The sequence below is a fragment of the Saccopteryx bilineata genome, chromosome 2 (assembly GCF_036850765.1).
Source record: "Saccopteryx bilineata isolate mSacBil1 chromosome 2, mSacBil1_pri_phased_curated, whole genome shotgun sequence".
Lineage (NCBI taxonomy): Eukaryota > Metazoa > Chordata > Mammalia > Chiroptera > Emballonuridae > Saccopteryx > Saccopteryx bilineata.
In genome coordinates, this window is record NC_089491.1 from 256,960,709 (window position 1) to 256,980,224 (window position 19,516).

Here is a 19,516-nt window from a genome sequence, read left to right on the forward strand (position 1 = left end):
AGAGCGCCTGTGGCCATTGAGATACACCAGGAGTTTTCAGAGTATCTGGAAGGTGGGCATGAGAGGTACAGCAGTCAATGGGTAGGGGGTGTGAAATTAGTGTTCCACACCATGACAACACTATCAATGCAGTCTAACTTCTCAGCCCGTGGGCCAGGAGGCACCGATGGAATGAGCCATCTTTTGGAAGGTGGGAGGAGATGGGCACACCATGGAAAAAGGGAGTTGTCTGTTCCCCCAAACACTGGCATCCAGATGGTCAGAGCAGAAGTCCTCCCCGCCCAGCAACAGCTGATGTTTGAGGAGGTGGCGGCAGGCTCCAGGCTCCGGGGAGGACCTCTGCCCTGTATTCGAAAGACAGGGACTTGAGGGTGACCTAGAACCATGTTGCTGAGCAGACAGCAGGAGATGGCATGGTGGGCACCTGGCCCTGCACCAGCCTGCCTGGGTCCCAGTCCTGGCTCTGCTGCTTGCTGGCTGTGAGACCTCGGGAGGCTTCTTAACATCGGGTTCCTGGTCCATAAACAGGAATAAAAACAGTGCTTGCTTCACAGTGTGTGTGGGGATTGAATGAGCTAACCCTGCACTGTCTAATAAGCCCCAGACCGAGTGGCTTCAACAATAAAATGTATCCTCTAACAGTTTGGAAAGCTCAGAGTTCAAGATCAAGGTGTCGACAGGCTTGGCTCATTCCAAGGGCTGCAAGGAAACATACAGTCCAAGCCTCTCCCCTAACTTCTGATGATTTGCTGGCAATCATTGGCTCTGTGGCTTGTAGAAGCATCACCCCAATCTCTGCCTCTATATTCACATAGCATTCTCCCTACGTGCATGTCTGTGTCCAAATTTCCCCTTTTCATAGGGAAACCGGTCATATTGGATTAGGGGCCTGTTTTATTCCACTAGGACCTCATCCTAACTACACCTGCTATGACCCTGTTTTTCAAGTAAGGTCACATTCTTTAGTTACTGGAGATTAGGACTTCAACATACAAATTCGAGAAAGGGACACAATTTAACCCATAAGACCACATGTGACTATTTGAGCATTTGAAATGTGGTAATATTTTAAATGCACACTGGAGTTCAAAGACTTGGCACCCCCCCCCAAGAAAAAAGGCAAGATATCTCATTATTGATTATTAATGAGATCATTAATTTATCTAATTTGTTAGTCATATTGACTATGTGTTAAAATGATAATATTTTGGATATATTATGTTAAATAAAGTATATTATTAAAATTAAAAAATTTTAATGTAGATGCCAGAGTTTAAAGTTACCTGGGTGAAAATAATGAGCAAATTGACGCAGGTTCATGGATGCAGAGAACGGCTGGTGGTTGACAGAGGGGGTTGGGAACCTGAGTGGAAAAGGTGAAAGGATTAAGAAGTACAAATTGGCAATGGCAACAGTCACGGGGATGTAAATAAAGTACAGCCTAGGCAACAGAGTCAACAGTGTTGTAATAACTATGTATGGGGCCCGGTGGGTACTGGGAATATCAGGGGAACACTTTGTAAAGTCTATGATTGTCTAATCACTATACTGTACACCTGAAACTAATACAAAATAATGACTGTAAACTATAATTGAAAAATACAATTAAAAAATAATATAGTTACCCATGTGGCTCTCATTACCTGAGCTAATATTTACAAAACCCTTAGAAAAGGACCTGGCCCATAGAAGACACCTGTAAGTGCTGGTTAAATAAAGGCTTCTCTTTGGAGGTGACCTGTTACCTGTGGCATTTAAAAAATATGACTTCTCCTCAGAGACTGGGGGAAATTAAGGACAAATTTTTTTTCTTGTCTGGCCCTTCTTTAATGAGTGGGTTTTATTTTACATTCCAAAAACATATGGCATATATAATACGGTCGTACGTATCTCTTCCAAATTATTTTGTGGTATTTTTCCCATGTTGTTATAAACTCTTCATCAACCACATTAAACACTGTGGTTTCCTGAAAAACTGTTTCCAATTTTCCTATTAACATGCGCAAACAACTTTAAGCTGAAAATATTTTCCATTAGTTAGGGTTATTATTAGGTAAAGTGGTGAACTACCAAAGAATCCTAATGTATACTGTCAAGTAGTTTTCTAGAAAAGCTGAACTAGTTTCCAGTCCTGCCAGCAATGCATGAATGTTCCCATTTCACCAACTTTAAAAAGGTTTTTTTGGTGTGTGTTTTTATTTTGTGTGTGTGTGAGAGTTTTCTTTTGTTTTATTGATGATTTGGTGGAGGAAATAAACATCATGTTATTTGTATACACATTTCTTTGGTGACCTTGAAGTTGAACATGTATTCACTTGTTAGCACTTCCTCTTCTGATAATTGGAGTTTTGAGTCTTTTGTCCATTTCTTGGTTCCTTACTATTTTTCTTATCAATTCACATGCATTCTTTATAAAGATATCAAATTTTGTACATTTTATTTTTCCCAAATTCACATCAATAACTACTGACTTAATACGTTCTTAATTCTGTTTCTTGTTTGACAGGTTTTTATATTTTTATATAATCAAATCAATTGATTGTCCCTTTGCAATTTCTGTCATTGCTTTTTTTTTTTGTCATTGCTTTTAAGTGTAGACCATGCCCTTTCAGTGATGCGGTGTCACCTTTATCTTCTTTTAGCTTTTTGTAATTTTTTTTCTTTCTTTTTTCCTTCTTTCTCTTTCTTTCTTTATTTTCTTTCTTTTTTTAAAAAATATTTTATTTATTGATTTTTTAGAGAGAGAGGAGTGAGAGAGAGAGACAGAGAGAGAGAGAAGGGGGAGGAGCAGGAAGCATCAACTCCCATATGTGCCTTGACCAGGCAAGCCCAAGGTTTTGAACCGGCGACCTCAGTGTTCCAGGTCGACGCTTTATCCCACTGCGCCACCACAGGTCAGGCCTCTTTTCTTTCTTTCTCTCTCTCTCTCTCTCTCTCTCTCTCTCTCTCTCTTTCTTGACTTAAAATTCCTCTAAGACAGCATTGGCCAATAAAATGTAACACAAGCCACAAATGTGAGCCACATATGTAATTTTAAATTTTCTGGTAGCCACACTTTTTAAAAAGTAAAAAAGAATAGGCAGAGCACAAAACATTTTTTGGATGATGAAACTATTCTGTATAATACCACAATGGTGAATATGTGCCATTATACAGTTGTCAAAACCCATCGAATGTACCACACCAGGAGTAAGCTTCATGTAAACTAGGCACTTTGGCTGATAATGTTGTAGGTTTCTCAGTTCTAACAAATGTACTTCACTGGTAAGGGGTGGCCAGAGTGGGACAGGCTGTGTGAGTGGGGGCAGGGGTATATGAGAGTTCTCTATGCTTTCTGCTCAATTTTACTATGAATCTAAAACTGCTCTAAAAAACAAAGTTTATTAATTTATTAACTTCTAAATTATAAAGAGTAAAAGAAACGCCTGACCTGTGGTGGCGCAGTGGATATAGTGCTCACCTGGAACGCTGAGACTGCCAGTTTGAAACCCTGGGTTTGCCTGGTCAAGGCACATATGGGAGTTGATGCTTCCTGCTCTTCCCCTGTTCTCTCTCTCTCTCCTCTCTAAAATGGATAAATAAAAAAAAATTAAGAGTAAAAGAAACAGGTGAAATTAATTTTAACAACCTATCTTATTAACCCAATAGTATCCAAAAATATTTCAACATGGAATTGATATAAAAAATTAATGAGCCTGACCAGGCGGTGGTGCAGTGGTGGAGCGTCGGAGTGGGATGCAGATGACCCAGGTTTGAGACCCCGAGGTTGCCAGCTTGAGGGCAGGCTCATCTGTTTTGAGCAAAAAAAGCCCACCAGCTTGAACCAGGGTCGCTGGCTCCAGCAAGGGGTTACTCGGTCTGCTGAAGGCCCGCGGTCAAGGTACATATGAGAAAGCAATCAATGAACAACTAAGGTGTTGCAATGCGCAATGAAAAACTAATGATTGATGCTTCTCATCTCTCTCCGTTCCTGTCTGTCTGTCCCTGTTTATCCCTCTCTCTGACTCACTCTGTTTCTGTAATAAATAAATAAATAATAAAATTAATGAAATATTTAAATTTTCTGATAGTAGGTCTTCAAAATTTGTTGTGTATTTTACACTTACAGTAGATCTTCATTTTTATTTTTAAATTTTTTTCCATTGATTTGAGGGGGGGGGGAAGAGGGAAAGAGAGAGAGAGGAACATCAACTCATTGTTCCACTTAGTCGCTCCATTTAGTTATGTACTCGTTGATTGATTCTCCTATGTGCCCTTTCTGGAGATTGAACCCATGGCCTTGGTGTGCCAGAACAATGCTTTATCCCTTCACTCACCTGGCTAGAGCCAGTACATCTCCATTATCACTAGTGACAAACCACATTCCCAAAACTCAACTGCTATGAATGGCTCGTGGCCACCAGATTGGTCAATGCAAGTCTTGAATTTGGTTTGCCCCAAGGGAGGGCAGAGGGCAAAGGTTCTGATAGCCTGATTTCCCGCCCCTTTTACCTTCACCTCCCACCTACTCCTCTCTCTCTGGAAAATATCTGCCCAGCCAACTTGAGTTTTCTCACCGTCCCCAGTGACCTTTGCCTGGCTCTCAGATGCCATCCTGGACACCTGTGTCAGCAGCCTACCATCCTTTGGCCCTCCATCACCCTGGACTTCCATCTGTCCACTGCCACCTCCCCCACCCTCCCACTGTGAATCCTACCCAAGAGCTCACAGGGGTCCACCCCCAGATCTCCAACTCTGCAGCTCACTGTTCTAGTGACAGCCCAGTAGTAATGAGTAGGAAACTATTTCTACCAGCCAACACTTACTGGGGATGCAGTGCCAGGCAAACCCATGGAGAATCATCTTAGCTAATCCTTCAGACCATCTTGAAGGCTGAAACCATTCTGCACACAAGGGCTCTCCTATCAGCTAATGAACACTGACAGGGTGCAGCCTGTGTTCAAAGTCAGGGGAAAGGGGTTGGGGGCCCCTTGGGAGGAAGGGCCTGGGGGCCACCTAGAAGGCTGAATCAAGTTTGTAAAAAGTTCCTCCATTTTGCTGGAAGGGAATCTTGGTGTTCCCTGAAACTTCCCCGTGTTTTTTATGCCCTCCCCTTCACTGCCATGTGGGAACCTGTAGTAGCCCCTGGAATGAAGAGGTCTGGAGGTGGGGAGCACTTGCTGCCACTATCCTCCCTCCTCTCACCCCTCCACTCCACCTCCCCCTGAAGTCTTCTCTGGGACCCCTCTGGGGGTGGTCACGTCCTTGCCCTGTTAGGGTGTGTCCTGGTGACTGACCTGGCAAAATCCCTGGAGGGGAGGAGAAATCAGCAGCGGGACAGGGCGGGGCGAGACCGCAGCTCTCCCAGGAGGGTGGGACCCACATCTGACCTGCCAGGCAAAACCAGGAGTCCAAGAGGACCATGAGCTGCAAAACCAGGCACCCACAAGCACCATGAGCGGCCGAGTCGGGGACCTGAGTCCCCAGCAGCAGGAGACACTGGCCAGGGTGAGTGTCTTCGAGGGCCAGGAAGCTTGGGGAGGAGCTGAGCTGACGCTAACCACCGGGGCTGGAGCCCCTGTTGTAGGGAGGGGAAAGGGAACCCTGAAGAGCGCTTTTGTCCAGCCGCTGGCTCCCAAGCCCAGTTGCTCAGGCAGGCAGCTGTGTACAGGATAGGGCAGGAGCCTTTCTCTGGGCGGCGCTGGAACCTAAGCCAGCTTTCCACTTCTGCCCTGGTTGGCGGGGGAGGCGGGCAGGATAAGGGGGGAGGCTGCCATCCCGAATTCTGGGATGCCTTGGACAAATTGGCTTCCAGATTTCCCTCCCAGATTGCAATGTTTGTTTGGTTTCTCTTTGTGCCTTTCTGACTCCCAGGGACCTAAACTGTCTCCTTATTGTCAATGTTTTCATTAAAGGGGAACAGAGGAGTTTGGGATGATTTCAAGACAGCTTGGTAGGCCACAACTGGGAGCATCATGGCCGTGGGGAACAGGAATAACATCCAAGTCTTAGGTGCCACAGCATTAATGCAGTTTGCAGATGGCCTGGGGCTGGAAACTGTAACTTCAGGTTGGGGAAAAGGGGAGGGTCACAGCCCTGGCTTGCACTTTGGGCCTGTGTAAGGGCAGCTTCGGACTTGTGGAGAATGATTTCTGTTGAGGCCCCTTCCCTCCCTGGGCACCTGAGGGTCCTTCAGAGAGAGATGAGGACTGCTGGTGCAGGAGCAGGATTCTGAGTGAATTCCTAGTGAAGGAGAGAGGGGTCCCAAGTGAATGATGGGGTCCCTGGGAAAATTCCTAGGAAAAGAAGGAGGTTCCAGAAGCAAAGGGTCCCAGATGAAGGGAGGGTCCTCAAATGAAAAAAAGAGTGTCCCTTGGCAAACCCTCCCCTTACCCCATTGGCAGGGGCCCCAGAGAAGCCCCAGACGCCAGGCTTCTAGGAGGAACCAGACACCTGGCCTTTGAGGGTGGATTATGATGGCGATGCCTGTGGGCCAAATTACTTTAAACAATGTAGAAAGAGTTTATTCTTATTTTTTAAAAAGGGATACTACTTTTAAAATTAGAGATAAAAAGAAAAGTAGAAAGAAGTGGGAGAAGCCATCCATGATCACAGAATTCTAGACAACCATGCCAGAAGCGTTTCCTTCTAGCTTTTTTTTTTTTTTTTTTCATTTTTCTGAAGCTGGAAACAGGGAGAGACAGTCAGACAGACTCCCGCATGCGCCCGACCGGGATCCACCCGGCCCGCCCACCAGGGGCGGTGCTCTGCCCCCCAGGGGGCGATGCTCTGCCCATCCTGGGCGTCGCCATATTGCGACCAGAGCCACTCTAGCGCCTGAGGCAGAGGCCACAGAGCCATGCCCAGCGCCCGGGCCATCTCTGCTCCAATGGAGCCTTGGCTGCGGGAGGGGAAGAGAGAGACAGAGAGGAAAGCGCGGCGGAGGGGTGGAGAAGCAAATGGGCGCTTCTCCTGTGTGCCCTGGCCGGGAATCGAACCCGGGTCCTCCGCACGCTAGGCCGACGCTCTACCGCTGAGCCAACCGGCCAGGGCCTCCTTCTAGCTTTTTTTAAACCTAGTTTCGGCCTGTGTGGTCCCACCACCAGATGCTACTTTCTCCACTTGGCTGAATCATAAGATTTTTCTCCATGTTGCTCCAGACCCTTCCCAGCACCCACTTAGTGGCTTTCTCTTTTACTTGACATGAGGTCCAAAGGTGGAGTGGCCTGCCTTGAGAGTGGAAGATGCAGACTCCTCCTGACCCTGGGGAAGACCCTTCCCCCTTTTCCGCCCCAGCCTCAGTTTCCTCATCTGCAAAGCTGGGATGTGATCTTTGCTCTTCCTGCTACAGGGCACATCCTGAGGTTCAAAAGAGGGAATCTGGTAATCTGGAGGGGCTGAGGGGTGTGGAGTTATCATTTCTCACATGGTATTGTCCCCCTCCCTGAAGAAACTTCTTTCAGAGCCCAGAGGCTACAGCTGTTCAGCGTTCAAAAAGTTCCATCCCCAGTGCCCATCTCACCTAGGGATTATTATAGCACAGGGGTCGGGAACCTATGGCTCACAGACAAATCTTTAATAAAAAAAATAATGTTAAAAATATAAAAAATTCTGGCCCTGGCTGGTTGGCTCAGTGGTAGAGCATCGGCCTGGCGTGTAGGAGTCCCGGGTTCGATTCCTGACCAGGGCACACAGGAGAAACGCCCATCTGCTTCTCCACCCCTCCCCCTCTCCTTCCTCTCTGTCTCTCTCTTCCCCTCCTGCAGCCAAGGCTCCACTGGAGCAAAGTTGGCCCAGGCACTGAGGATGGCTCTATGGCTTCTGCCTCAGGTGCTAGAATGGCTCTGGTTGCAACAGAGCAACGCCCCAGATGGGCAGAGCATCGCCCATCTGTGGATCCCGGTCGGGCGCATGCGGGAGTCTGTCTGATTGCCTCCACGTTTCCAACTTCAGAAAAATACAAAAAAAAAAAAATTCTCATGTATTACAATCTATTCATTTCCTACTGCTCATGTTCATGGTTGCAGGTGGCTGGAGCCAATCACAGCTGTCCTCTGGGCCAACACCAATTTTTTTTTAAGTCTTTATTTATTTATTTTTTACAGAGACAGAGAGTGAGTCAGAGAGAGGGATAGACAGGGACAGACGACAGACAGGAATGGAGAGAGATGAGAAGCATCAATCATTAGTTTTTCATTGCGCGTTGCAACACCTTTGTTCATTGATTGCTTTCTCATATGTGCCTTGACCGTGGGCCTTCAGCAGACCGAGTAACCCCTTGTTGGACCCAGCGACCTTGGGTTCAAGCTGGTAGGCTTGTGCTCAAACCAGATGAGCTGGCGCTCAAGCTGGCGACCTCGGGGTCTCAAACCTGGGTCCTCGACATCCCAGTCTGACACTCTATCCACTGCGCCACCACCTGGTCAGGCCCAACACCAAATTTTTATTGGATAATGCATAACGTACATGGGTTGTTGTATGACTCTCACGGAATTACATTTTAAAAGATGTGGCTATCATGGCTCTCTCAGCCAAAAAGGTTCCCGACCCCTGTTATAGCAGATGCTGTTGTTGATCATGTTATTAACAATGGAGATGTTTAAGCTGATCTCATTTTTAATTATGAGAGCAATACATGAACGCATTCTTATTTTAGACATCATCCATAAAGCTAAAAATGGTTTGGTGGATGGTTTGCATCAGGACAGCTTCCTGGGGCTCTGCTGGCATCTGTTTTTAATCCCAAATTCTCAGTCACAGGTTACCCTGCACACCCAAGCCTCCAGGCTTTGTCTTCAGCTCCCTTCATCCCCATGGAACTGGGGTCTCCTCTCTGTCTCACACTTGAGTCTCAGTTCCAAACCCAAACTCTGCTGGTAAGGAAAGACCCGAGGGTCAGCTGCCCAGGCCTGACGGTGCCTGGATGAGGTAGCCTTGGCTTCTCTTTCAGTCCCTCTCCACTGATTTTTGCCAGGGGTTGTTTCCACAAAGACTCTACTGTCCAGGAATGCGGGCAGTCCATGTTTGCTGAGCACCCACATGTATGTGGCACCTGCTGTAAGCCAGACCTGACACTGTGCTTTACTTGTTCACAATTCTTTAATTGGCACAAGTTTACCATTATCCCCACTTCACAAATGAGGAAACTGAGGCTTAGAGAGGTTAAGTAACTTGCTTCAATCTTAACCCTCAAGATGTAGTATCAGGGATAGTGTTCCAAAAATGTTCTGATTGGTCTGAATTGAATTCACTAGGGATCTTTGCAAAAATAGGGATGGTAGTATCCTGCCTCAGATGGATAGGATGAAGGTAGGTCTTTGGGGGTAGAGATCCCCCAAAGTTTGAGAAGGACACAACTCTTCCTGCCATGGTGAGGTGGAGGGGCGGGTGTGACCCATCCCTAGGTAGTAAAACGGTCCAAGTAGCTGTTGCCAACTGTGCAGTCCCTGACTGCAGGGTCCCTGAGCAGGGCTGACTGGTTGACTGAGGGTAGGAAGGATTGGGGGTGGGGATGGGGACCCTGGGGGTGATTAGAACCCCTCTGACAATCATATCCCCTCCTCAGTTCCGGGACAACCTCCAGGACCTACTGCCTACTATGCCCAAAACTGATGACTACTTCCTCCTGCGCTGGCTGCGAGGTGAGGCTGGTGGGATCGGAGGGTCTCAGGAGAGGGTGTGGGAGAGTTTGGGGACAGAGTCACAAAGTGGTAAAAAACGCGGGCTCTGGAATCAGTCCTATTTGGGTTAAAATCTGAGCTCCCCTTCCAATTGGCATGGCACAAAAACCCCACTGAGACTCTGTTTCTTCATCTGCAAATTTGGGATGAGGCACCTCCCCACTGGCTGTTGTGAGTGTTCAATGCGAGGGTATAGTGACTGGCACTGGGTGGGCATGGGATCGAGGTGAGGTTAGAGTTAATATCTGGGAAGTTTTCAGGACGACAGGCCTGGCTGGGCCTTAAGTCAGATATCGCTGAACATGTCCTTTTAGACACGCATTTGGGTCTATCTGCAGTTCCTCGAAGACAAAGCTATGCCATCCCCTTAGAAAACCTGGCAGCAAGCTGGTGCCTAGCAAACACTTAGGGAAATGGTTGTAATTAAAAGGGGAGAAGTTTTTTTCTAGGAATTGCTGAAACAGTATAAAAAGATTATAATAACAGAAACCACTCCAAGGCTTAGGGGAAATTTTATTTCAACTCAGCACACCCCATGGAATGGATTTTGAACTTGATAATCAAGACAGAGCTGGTGGCCCTGGTGGTTTTTTTCTGGAAGTGTGTCATGATCAGGGCAGAGAAAGCCTGGTAGCATCTCAGGCCCCTTCCATTTGAAAATCTCTGACCCTGGATCTTATCGAAGGTCCTTCACAGGATGAATTCCTCAGTGAATCAGTGATCTCTGAAAGCAACAGTCAAGGCATTTCTAAAATAGAGCAAGTATTATGTTTTCAATTAAAGTGCGTTTATTTCTTCAAAATAAGTAAACACAATAATAGCTATCATTTATTGAGAACTAACTGCAAACCAGGTAATGGGCCAAGGTGCCAAGCACTTTTTCTCATGCCATCCTTTGAATAACTGAAAAAGATGTTATTCCCATTTAACAGAGTAAAAAACTAAGGCTCAGAGAAGTTAAGCAACTTGCTCAAGGTTGCACAGCAAAAAAAAAAAAAAAAAAAAAAAAAAAAGAAGACAAAACTGGACTGCAAGTCCAAGTCGGCCTGAATCCAAAGGGCATGCTCCGTACTACCCACATCAGGGAAATCCTGTTCCCAGAGGTATGTCAAATATCACAGGCTTGATCAGCCTTTAGAACAAACAGTTTTAAAAGGCCTGGAAACTGAAATCAAGGGCCTTGCAAAGTCTTCTAGAGAATTAAAGATCATTGCATTTTAACAACCTTTCCAGACCCCCAATGTATCCTTGGGGTGTCAGGAAAACTCAGGGGGTACTCCACAATTTTCTCACAAGTTCTCAGAGAATGGTTTGTTGCAGATCTGGCGTCAAGCCTCCTTTTACCTTAACTCTTATTGCAGCTCAGAAATTTGACCTGAAGAAATCTGAGGACATGCTCAGGAAGGTGAGGCCCCATTCTTATGAGCTTATGCCTCCGGCACACTATACCCCAAGGATTAGTGACAAAGGGTGGGAACCTTTGCCGTTTGTCATGTTTCTTCCTCCTTACTCCTCAATCCCTTTCTCTGTCAGACCCAGGTCCCCCACAGTCCTCCTCCTGGTGTCCCCATCCCCAATTCAATGTCAGGAGAGCCAGGGGATGCTTTGGCAGGATCTTGGTGGCTGCAGGCAGAGGGACCTTTGGGGCAGACAGTCTTCAGGTCCCGCCATGTCTCCCCAGCACATGGAGTTCCGGAAGCAATATGACCTGGACAACATCTTCACATGGCAGCCCTCAGAGGTGAGCCCCACACAGCATCCCTCAACCATTTGATAAGCCCCACCTCATCCCCCCCTCAACCACCATGTCCAGCCACCTGATGGAGCAGGAACATGGCTTAGCGGATTGGTTTGAGTCAGGACCTCACCCCAGGTGATCCAGCGGTATGACTCGGGTGGTCTATGTGGCTACGACTATGAAGGCTGCCCTGTGTGGTTCGAAATCATCGGAAACCTTGATCCCAAGGGTCTCCTCCTGTCAGCCTCCAAGCAGGAGCTGCTGCGGAGACGTATCAGGGCCTGTGAGCTGCTTTTGCGGGAGTGTGAGCAGCAGACTCAGAAGGTGAGTGACAGGAGCTGGGGTTAGGAAGTGCTGGGGAATGAGGTGCAGGGCAGAGGTCATGTTAGGCCCAGTCTATCTGAAAGGTGGCACCAGGACCAGGAAGGGGAGACACCCACCCTGCCCCTGCTTCGGCCCAGCCTTCAGCGCTCCAGGCTGTGGTGTACCGTGGCTTTTCCTGCAGTCACCCATTCACAAGCATCTAACATGTGCCTGGCACAATCTGCTAGCATGAGCCAAGAGTCACCAAGACCCTTTTCCCTCTTCTCTGACCTTAAGTGAGATGCTGACCTTGGGTGCAGCAAATGCTCTTCTTCTGTCTCCCAGAAACCCTGGGAAAAGTTGGTGGTCAACTTTGCTTATGGAAAAGACATCCTGTGATTGTAAATTGCATAATCATAATCACCTAATGGGAAAGCCACTACTTTGGGTGTCCCTGAGAGCAGTAATTCTGAAAGCTGGACATATCCTATGGGTTCTAGAAGCCACTATAGAGTTACTTCAAAAAGCCCTGTGGGACATGGGGCTTCTAAGCCAAGAAGGATCCACACCCACCTTTGCAGATCTTTTTGCCCCTGACTATTTCCTGGCCTGTAGTCCTCAGGGTGAATCTAATGCCTTGTTGGGTTTTTTGAATCTAAGTGTCTAATGAGCTTAAGAAGAAGACCCCCCCTCCCCTGAGAGCTGTTATATCACTGTGGGGTGATCTGGTGAATGGCTGACTCCAAATGACATGGACAGGGCCTGTGTCTCCAGCATGTGGCACAGTGCTAGACACAAAACATCTCCACAGAAATCTGTGACTAGTCTGAGAGAATTGCAAAGCGCTGCATTTAGTGCCTAGTATGAATAGATGCATGTCTCTCAGACAGGATGGCTGATGTTAAAGGGCCAAAACAGTGTCTTCTGTGGCATGGATGTTTCAATTAAAGCTGACAATTAGGGTAGTGACAATACTGCTAACAATATTTGTTAATATTTACCAGAGACCAGCCGTGTATCAGGCACTGGGCTTATTGAGTCCTCACAGCAACTCTATCAGAGTCTGGAATTATTCCCACTTTTCAGAAACAAAGTAAGGCCCAGAGGGGGTTAAAAACCGACTAAAGGCCACACAGCCTGCCAACAGTGTAGCTCTGGCTTGGACACAGCTGTGGGACTGCAGACACTGGCCAATGTCATATACTATTGTATCTAAAGATGCCTAATGAATAAAGAACAATGATTTATTCCATGGCTAAGTAGTTCCAGGCAATAGTGTTGAATAAGTACTGTGATAAGGGCTACCATACCAGGGCTTCAATGCAGCATCTTCTCAGACCTTAGACCGGTGCATCTGTTTAGAAAACACTGTGGGCAGCCAAGGGTAGGGTAGCAGGAAGGTAGGAGCTGTGCTCAGGTCTCTCTGGCCGGTATCTCCCAGCTGGAGCTGTTTATCTGACCTATATATACCTGCTCTGTCCCACACAGCTAGGCAGGAAGATCGAGACAATGAATATGGTGGCTGACATGGAGGGGCTGAGCCTGAAACACCTGTGGAAGCCAGCTGTGGAGGTCTACCAGCAGGTAAGGTAAGCAGCTGGCTCAAGGCCAATAGGGAGCCACTGCCCACACCGGCTTCAGTCCATGGAGGAGGGAAACACTCAGGGATCCCATAGGGCATCAGTGAAGCTGGCCTGGGGCACCCCCTGCAAGAAGAAAGAGAAGCAAGAGTATCACAGAGGATGGAGTTACATGCTCATGGGAAGACTGGGTGGGGTGGAGAGTAGGAGGGTGGGGGCTCTTGTCTCAGCAGACTCAGAAGCCAAATCCAGGCAGGGATGTTGGAGCATTGCCTCAACTGGTCTCTTCTTGACTCCTCAGTTTTTTGCCATCCTGGACGCAAATTATCCTGAGACACTGAAGAATTTAATTGTTGTTCGAGGTGAGGATTATTTGGGCAGTGGGGGATGGGCAGTGGATATGCCACTGAGTTCAGGGCTTCTTAAACCATCCTTTGTGAAGAATGGGTTCTTGTTGTTTTATTTGTTTTTTTGGTGTGTGTATGTGTGTTTAGCTCAGTCCTTCACACACTAATAATTTTGGAATATACAAAAGCCTGTACAACAGTGTCAAATAAGTTATAAGTTTCTAAATGTTTGCTGTATTGTCTTTACTTAACTGGGTGTGGACTGATAACAGATGGTCCATGGACCACACAGGTTGGTGGATACATTTTGGGCAGGAATGGTCCCCTATCTGTGACAGCTGTATTGTGGGAGGGTTACTGCTCGTGCTCTGGGTCGATGATCTGACTTCTAATCTAGCTAGCTCTGTGGCTTTGAGCAAATCTGTTGAACCTCAGAGAGCCTCAGTTTTCCCATTCAGTAAAATGGGGATGCAATAGCACGTTTCCCATAAGAAAGCTGTAAGGCTAAATGAGACAGTCTGTGGAGAAGGTGTAGTACAGGGCTTAGCCCACAGAAAGTTCCAATTAAGTGTGAGTGATTTAGGTGGGACATGAGATCTAAAGCAGATGCCCCACCTACTTGCATCCAAGAGGATTCTGGGAAAACCTTGAGAGTGAAAAGGAAGAGGCACACTGGGGACTCAACACAGCTAAAGTCGTACAGCTGAACAAGGAAGGCAACCATTTACTGAGAGCCAGGCACTATGCCAAGTGTTATGCATACACTGTTAAATTGAATCTCCATTTTATAGTTATAGTTAAGAACCCTAACACTCAGAGAGGGTGAGTGACTAGTTGAAAGTCACACAGCAGAAAAGTCAGGATCTAGATCTGTCTAATTCCTGTCTAGCACATGCCCTTGAGTGTGACTTTATATATCCAAGTCTTCTCTGGTCCAGCTTCCCAAGGGAGTTTCATGTGTTTCAGCTCCCAAGCTGTTCCCTGTGGCCTTCAACTTGGTCAAGCCGTTCATGAGTGAGGAGACTCGGAAGAAGGTAGTGATTCTGGGAGGTGAGTGATATGGCCTCTTGGCTGTGCCCATCACCCTATCTGCCTAAGAAGGAGAGGTCAGTGCTAAAGGCACCATTTCTTCCTGGCTCATCCTCTTTACCCAGGCTTGATCTTGTCTTGACTCCATCAGCCTTCACACACTTAGCCAAGGTTTTAGGCCTTAGACCCCAACCAGGGTGACTGTGAAAAGCTCTTGAATGCTCTCATGACTAGGCACCCAAGGGAACAAACCAAAGACACATCAGGTCCCCTCCCAGGGCTTGGCCCCTCTGCCTTCTTTCAAGCATCCCTGAGCCCCCACAGAGCCCCTGTCTTATTCCCATAGGCAACTGGAAGCAGGAACTGTCAAAGTTCATCAGCCCTGACCAGGTGCCCATGGAGTTTGGGGGGACCATGACTGACCCAGATGGCAATCCCAAGTGCCTGACCAAGGTATGTGGTGCCCAGAGGATGGGGAGGGAGGGGTAATGGTTTTGGTCCCGCTCACCCACCCTCACCCACAGATCAACTATGGAGGTGAGGTGCCCAAGAGCTACCACCTGCACAAGCAGGTGAGGATGCAGTATGAGCACACGGTGACCGTGGGCCGCGGCTCCTCCCTGCAGGTGGATAATGAGATTCTGATCCCTGGTTGTGTGCTCAGGTAGGTATGGTGACCATTCCCACCTGGGCACCACTGGGAGAAACCTGGAGCCCAGACAGGGGGAGATCAGTGGGACCCTGTCCCCTGCAGGTGGCAGTTTGCATCAGATGGAGCGGACATTGGTTTCGGAGTTTTCCTGAAGACCAAGAAGGGAGAGCGGCAGCGAGTAGGGGAGATGACGGAGGTGCTACCCAGCGAGCGCTACAACGCCCACCTGGTGCCCGAGGATGGGAGCCTCACCTGCCCCAAGGCTGGCGTCTGTAAGAGCTGTCGGGTTCTCTAGAGTTGTTTTCTTCCTCCTAGCAAAGAGATGAGCTGACGTGTATTGTCGGTCTGGCTTCTCTCTTGGCCTTTTATTTGCAGCTCTCAGGGAGGGTGCCGGGCCTGTACAAACTCCTAGATCCCACAGGCACCAGGGGAATTGGCTCATGGTGCTGGATCTGACGAGTGGCCACAGTGTGGGTACAAGGGCAGAGACACATTGTAGAGATTGGGGTTCACACAGGCTGGGAAGGCTCCACACTGTGGACAGGCTAAGAGACAGGTAAGGAAACAGCATGAGAGTAGCTTCAGGGGTCCCACACCGCCCCAGTGCCTGGACCACTCCACTCTGGGATTCCTGAAGAGCTAATACTTCCAGTGTTTATCCTTTCTTCCCAGTCTGCCCAGGCTAGTTAGAGTTTGGTCAGTTTTATCAGAAGCAGTGCTGCTCAGAGACACCTCTATCGGGAACAGGGCTAGGCAAAGGGGGACCCAAGATGATATCCTCTGGAGAAAGAGGGTGATTTTTTGCAATGCTTTAGAGTGGAAACAGAAACAAGATGACTCTTCATGTCCCAGAGTCCGCACTGGCCTTTGGCCTTGAAGGACATGCCCTCTATGAAAGGCATGAGGAAAAAGTGGCTTACAGAGCTCAGCCCTCTCTTCTGGGGCAAGCAGGGCTTCTCTCTGGGTTGGAGCATCAGGATAAGGGAATCTCCCTCCCTCCCCTTGCTTGTTCTGTAATTCTCAGTAAGTCGTATCAACCTCTTTAAGCCTCAGTTTCCTCATTCACACAATGCAGATGATGGTACCCTTCATGGGTCTGCTTTGAGGATTCAGGGAGCTGTGAGTACTGAAGAATGCTTGGCACCGAGGAAGGGCTGTTTAATGAGTGCAAGCTTCATTCAAAGAGATGGCTGTGGGCAATGGGTGGAGGGCTGGGCAGTGGCCGACCCTTCAGCTCTACCCACAGTCCTAGGGGCCGGTTCCAAGAGCACCAGGTATGCAGATGGGCCAGGCTGGAGTTGCCTGGTTATATCTCTGTCCTTGCAGATGTCCTGCGCTTTGACAACACCTACAGCCTGATGCATGCCAAGAAGGTCAGCTACACTGTGGAGGTGCTGCTCCCGGACAAGGCCTCCCAGGAGAAAATTCAGGAACTCTAGGTGAAACTATCTCCAGCACAATGAAGACCTTGGCTGCCTCTGTGCCTGCGTTCTCCAACCCCCTTCACACGCCACTTCCTGTCCCCTGATCTCGCAGGCAAAATGCTGCTGGATGCAACCACAGAGAGTATTCCCCCCACATTGCTATCTCAGCTCCTCATGGGCCCACCTGGCACAGTGACCAAGCAGGAAGGGGACACCCAATGAGTAGGCCACCCTGAGAATTCAAATAAGCATCTTATCCCCTGTTCACAAAAAATGAGAATGAGAACCCCAAGGATAAACCAGCACCCACTGGGGAAGATCCTGCCCACAGAGCCGCCCTCAGTCACTCCTGACAAGGTCCACTGTCCCAGGACTCACCCGCACCTGGCATCCAGGCTTGGGGGCTTGAGCCCTAGGCCCACACCATCAGGTCCTAACAGCAGGGAGGCTGAATTCTCCACATGAAGGGGTTCAGCAGGGTTGTTGTCATGAAGGAAAAATCAGAAATGAAGAGCGAGACCCAGCAGGGATAACCACCAGGAGAAGAGGCCGTGTTCAGCCTTACACAGCGCTGAATGGGTGAAGACTGAGTCTCCAGGGGACTTCCAGTGACACCCCCCTTTCAACCTGCTGTGACCCAGCTGACATTTACCTTGGGCTCTTTCTCTCTCAGAGTGGGCCAGAACCAAAGCAGAGCTAGAGCAAGGTTGACCGTGCTGGGGTACAGAGAGTGGAGCTGCCATCCCAGAGCACTCATCTTAGGCTCTGACTTGCTTCTTGAAGAACATTCAGCTTTTCCTCCATTTCTGTGTCTCCCTAAGGAGACAGCTGAAGGCTGGCTGTCAACACCTGGCCCCACCATGCAACCCAGCAGCTGGCCAGTGATGGCTTCTATTTCTCAAAAACTGGCTATCCTGGTACTCACAGCCCACAGTTGGGACTGCCATCTGCTCCGCTGGGTAGACTGCACCTAGCAGAACAGAACTTGCTGTTGATTAACTGAGGAAGCCACCAAGCTGGATGTCGCTCTGCGGGTTGATTCCAGATGGCAATAACGCCATTATTGAATGAGGTCTGGGGAGTCCAGGCTGTGCTACCCTGCCCCCTCCTCACCTTGTCTCCCACCTTGTGGCTGGGCCAGGCCAGTGGCCACCAATATTTCTGAAGACCTGGCCCTGGGTGGCTTGGCCTTTGGCTTCAGATCTCTGCCTATGAGCTCCTTGTTTGGGCTTCTATACTGCTATCCCCCAGAGGAAAAGAGTGTTGTCCACCCAAATGATGTCCTCAGGAGTCAGTGGTTCAATGTCCCTATAAAAGCATTCTCCTTACAAAGCATTAGCATCCTAGCTGCCGAGGCCCAGAATGCCGGAAACCCCAACAGATGCCACCATGATCCTGGTGCTTTGCAACCAAGAAGCCAGGCTCTGGCCCCTTTCCCACCCTTAAATTCTTTGGTTTCATTTCCTGCAGTTCATAGGAGATTTCTAGATGTCCCAGGCCAATTTTTAGCAAGAAAACAATGAGATTTGGGAAGGTAGGGATCTTCAGGTGAGCCATGTGAGCTCTTTGGAACCCCCAAGCTCCCCATCTGTGGCCGGAGCACCATCATTCGTGGTTTAGCACACAGAGTCTGAACAGGGGCTCTGATATGCTATAAAAAACACACTGACTAAATGAAATGAAACACCCAAAGCCAGTGCTGAGAGACACTCCTTGTCTAACAGTGTTTGAGTAGTTTGGCGAGAAAAGAACTGCTGTGCCAGCATCAAGGAGATGGCCTGGGGCTGGCTGTCAGGCAGAAATCACAGGCCATCCGTGTTCCAGGGCTGCTCCCGTGTCCAGACGTGGCAGGATTTTCCACCACCCCTGTAGCACTGTGTGGTCACCCTCTGTGTAGCCTCCCCAAATGTGGTCATAGCTGGAGAACCCTGAGGCCCTTGAACATCCCAGAGCTGGTTCCCGCTGCCCTTGGCAGGCTATGGAGGGCACACTGACTGGGGTTGGAGTCACACTTTACCAGATTTTGCGGGGCCCACCTGTTGATATGACAAAGGTTCACAATGCCTGACTTCTGCAAAGGGTTTATGGACTTGAACCCTGACCCTTGCCTTTCTAACCAGCCACAGCCCATTTCCCATGGTCAGCAGAGCCTCATCTGTTTTCCTTGCAGGTCGCAAGGGTTTTCTGAAGCTCTCTGATCACAGAGAATTTACACAAATATGGCTATGACAAGGGGGTTAGGTGCAGCTCTGGCAATTCTGAATCCAAATGCTGGCAAAGCACGCGTCCTGCTAAGCAGTGAGGGCAGCAGTCACCTGCAGAGGTGAGAAGATCTCCTACCTGGCGAGATGGGGAGGGGCACTTTGGGAGCTGCACAGGGCACATGTTTTCAGCAACCCTAACTTTGATTCTTAACAATGTCACTTAAAAAAAAAAAGAAAGTTGCTCAGAGAGGGGCTGGTTGGCCCAAAGTTTGTCTTTTTATCCATTTATTCATCAACATTTGTTGAGTATCTGTCCAGCGCCAGGCACGGCAGGCCCTGGGGACAGCAGGGTGCTGGGCTGGCCACACCCTGCTAGCAGGAAGGTTGCCCGCATTGAGAGAGGCAGAAGTGACTCCGATGGTCTATTATCAAGTGAGCATGTCATCACCACGTGTGCTTGGAGGGATAGGAGCCAAATTCTGAGGGAACATCCAGCAAAGAAGCCCAATGGGGGATCAGATGGGCTTTGTCCAAGGTAGGGACCCTGAAGGGAGAGCTGAAGCCTGTGTGGGGGTGGCCA

General features: G+C 48.6%; 1 protein-coding gene across 1 annotated transcript; it reads left to right on the forward strand.

Moving 5' to 3' along the window:
* Positions 1-5,332: 5,332 nt before the first annotated feature.
* SEC14L4 (SEC14 like lipid binding 4) lies at positions 5,333-19,173 on the forward strand. The gene is made up of 12 exons (XM_066260153.1): positions 5,333-5,487; positions 9,545-9,620; positions 11,021-11,064; positions 11,341-11,400; positions 11,533-11,721; positions 13,189-13,284; positions 13,582-13,642; positions 14,594-14,677; positions 15,003-15,109; positions 15,181-15,320; positions 15,411-15,580; positions 16,635-19,173. The coding sequence occupies exons 1-12, from the start codon at positions 5,434-5,436 to the stop codon at positions 16,745-16,747; spliced, it is 1,194 nt and encodes a 397-aa protein (XP_066116250.1). The 5' UTR covers positions 5,333-5,433; the 3' UTR covers positions 16,748-19,173.
* Positions 19,174-19,516: the final 343 nt, after the last annotated feature.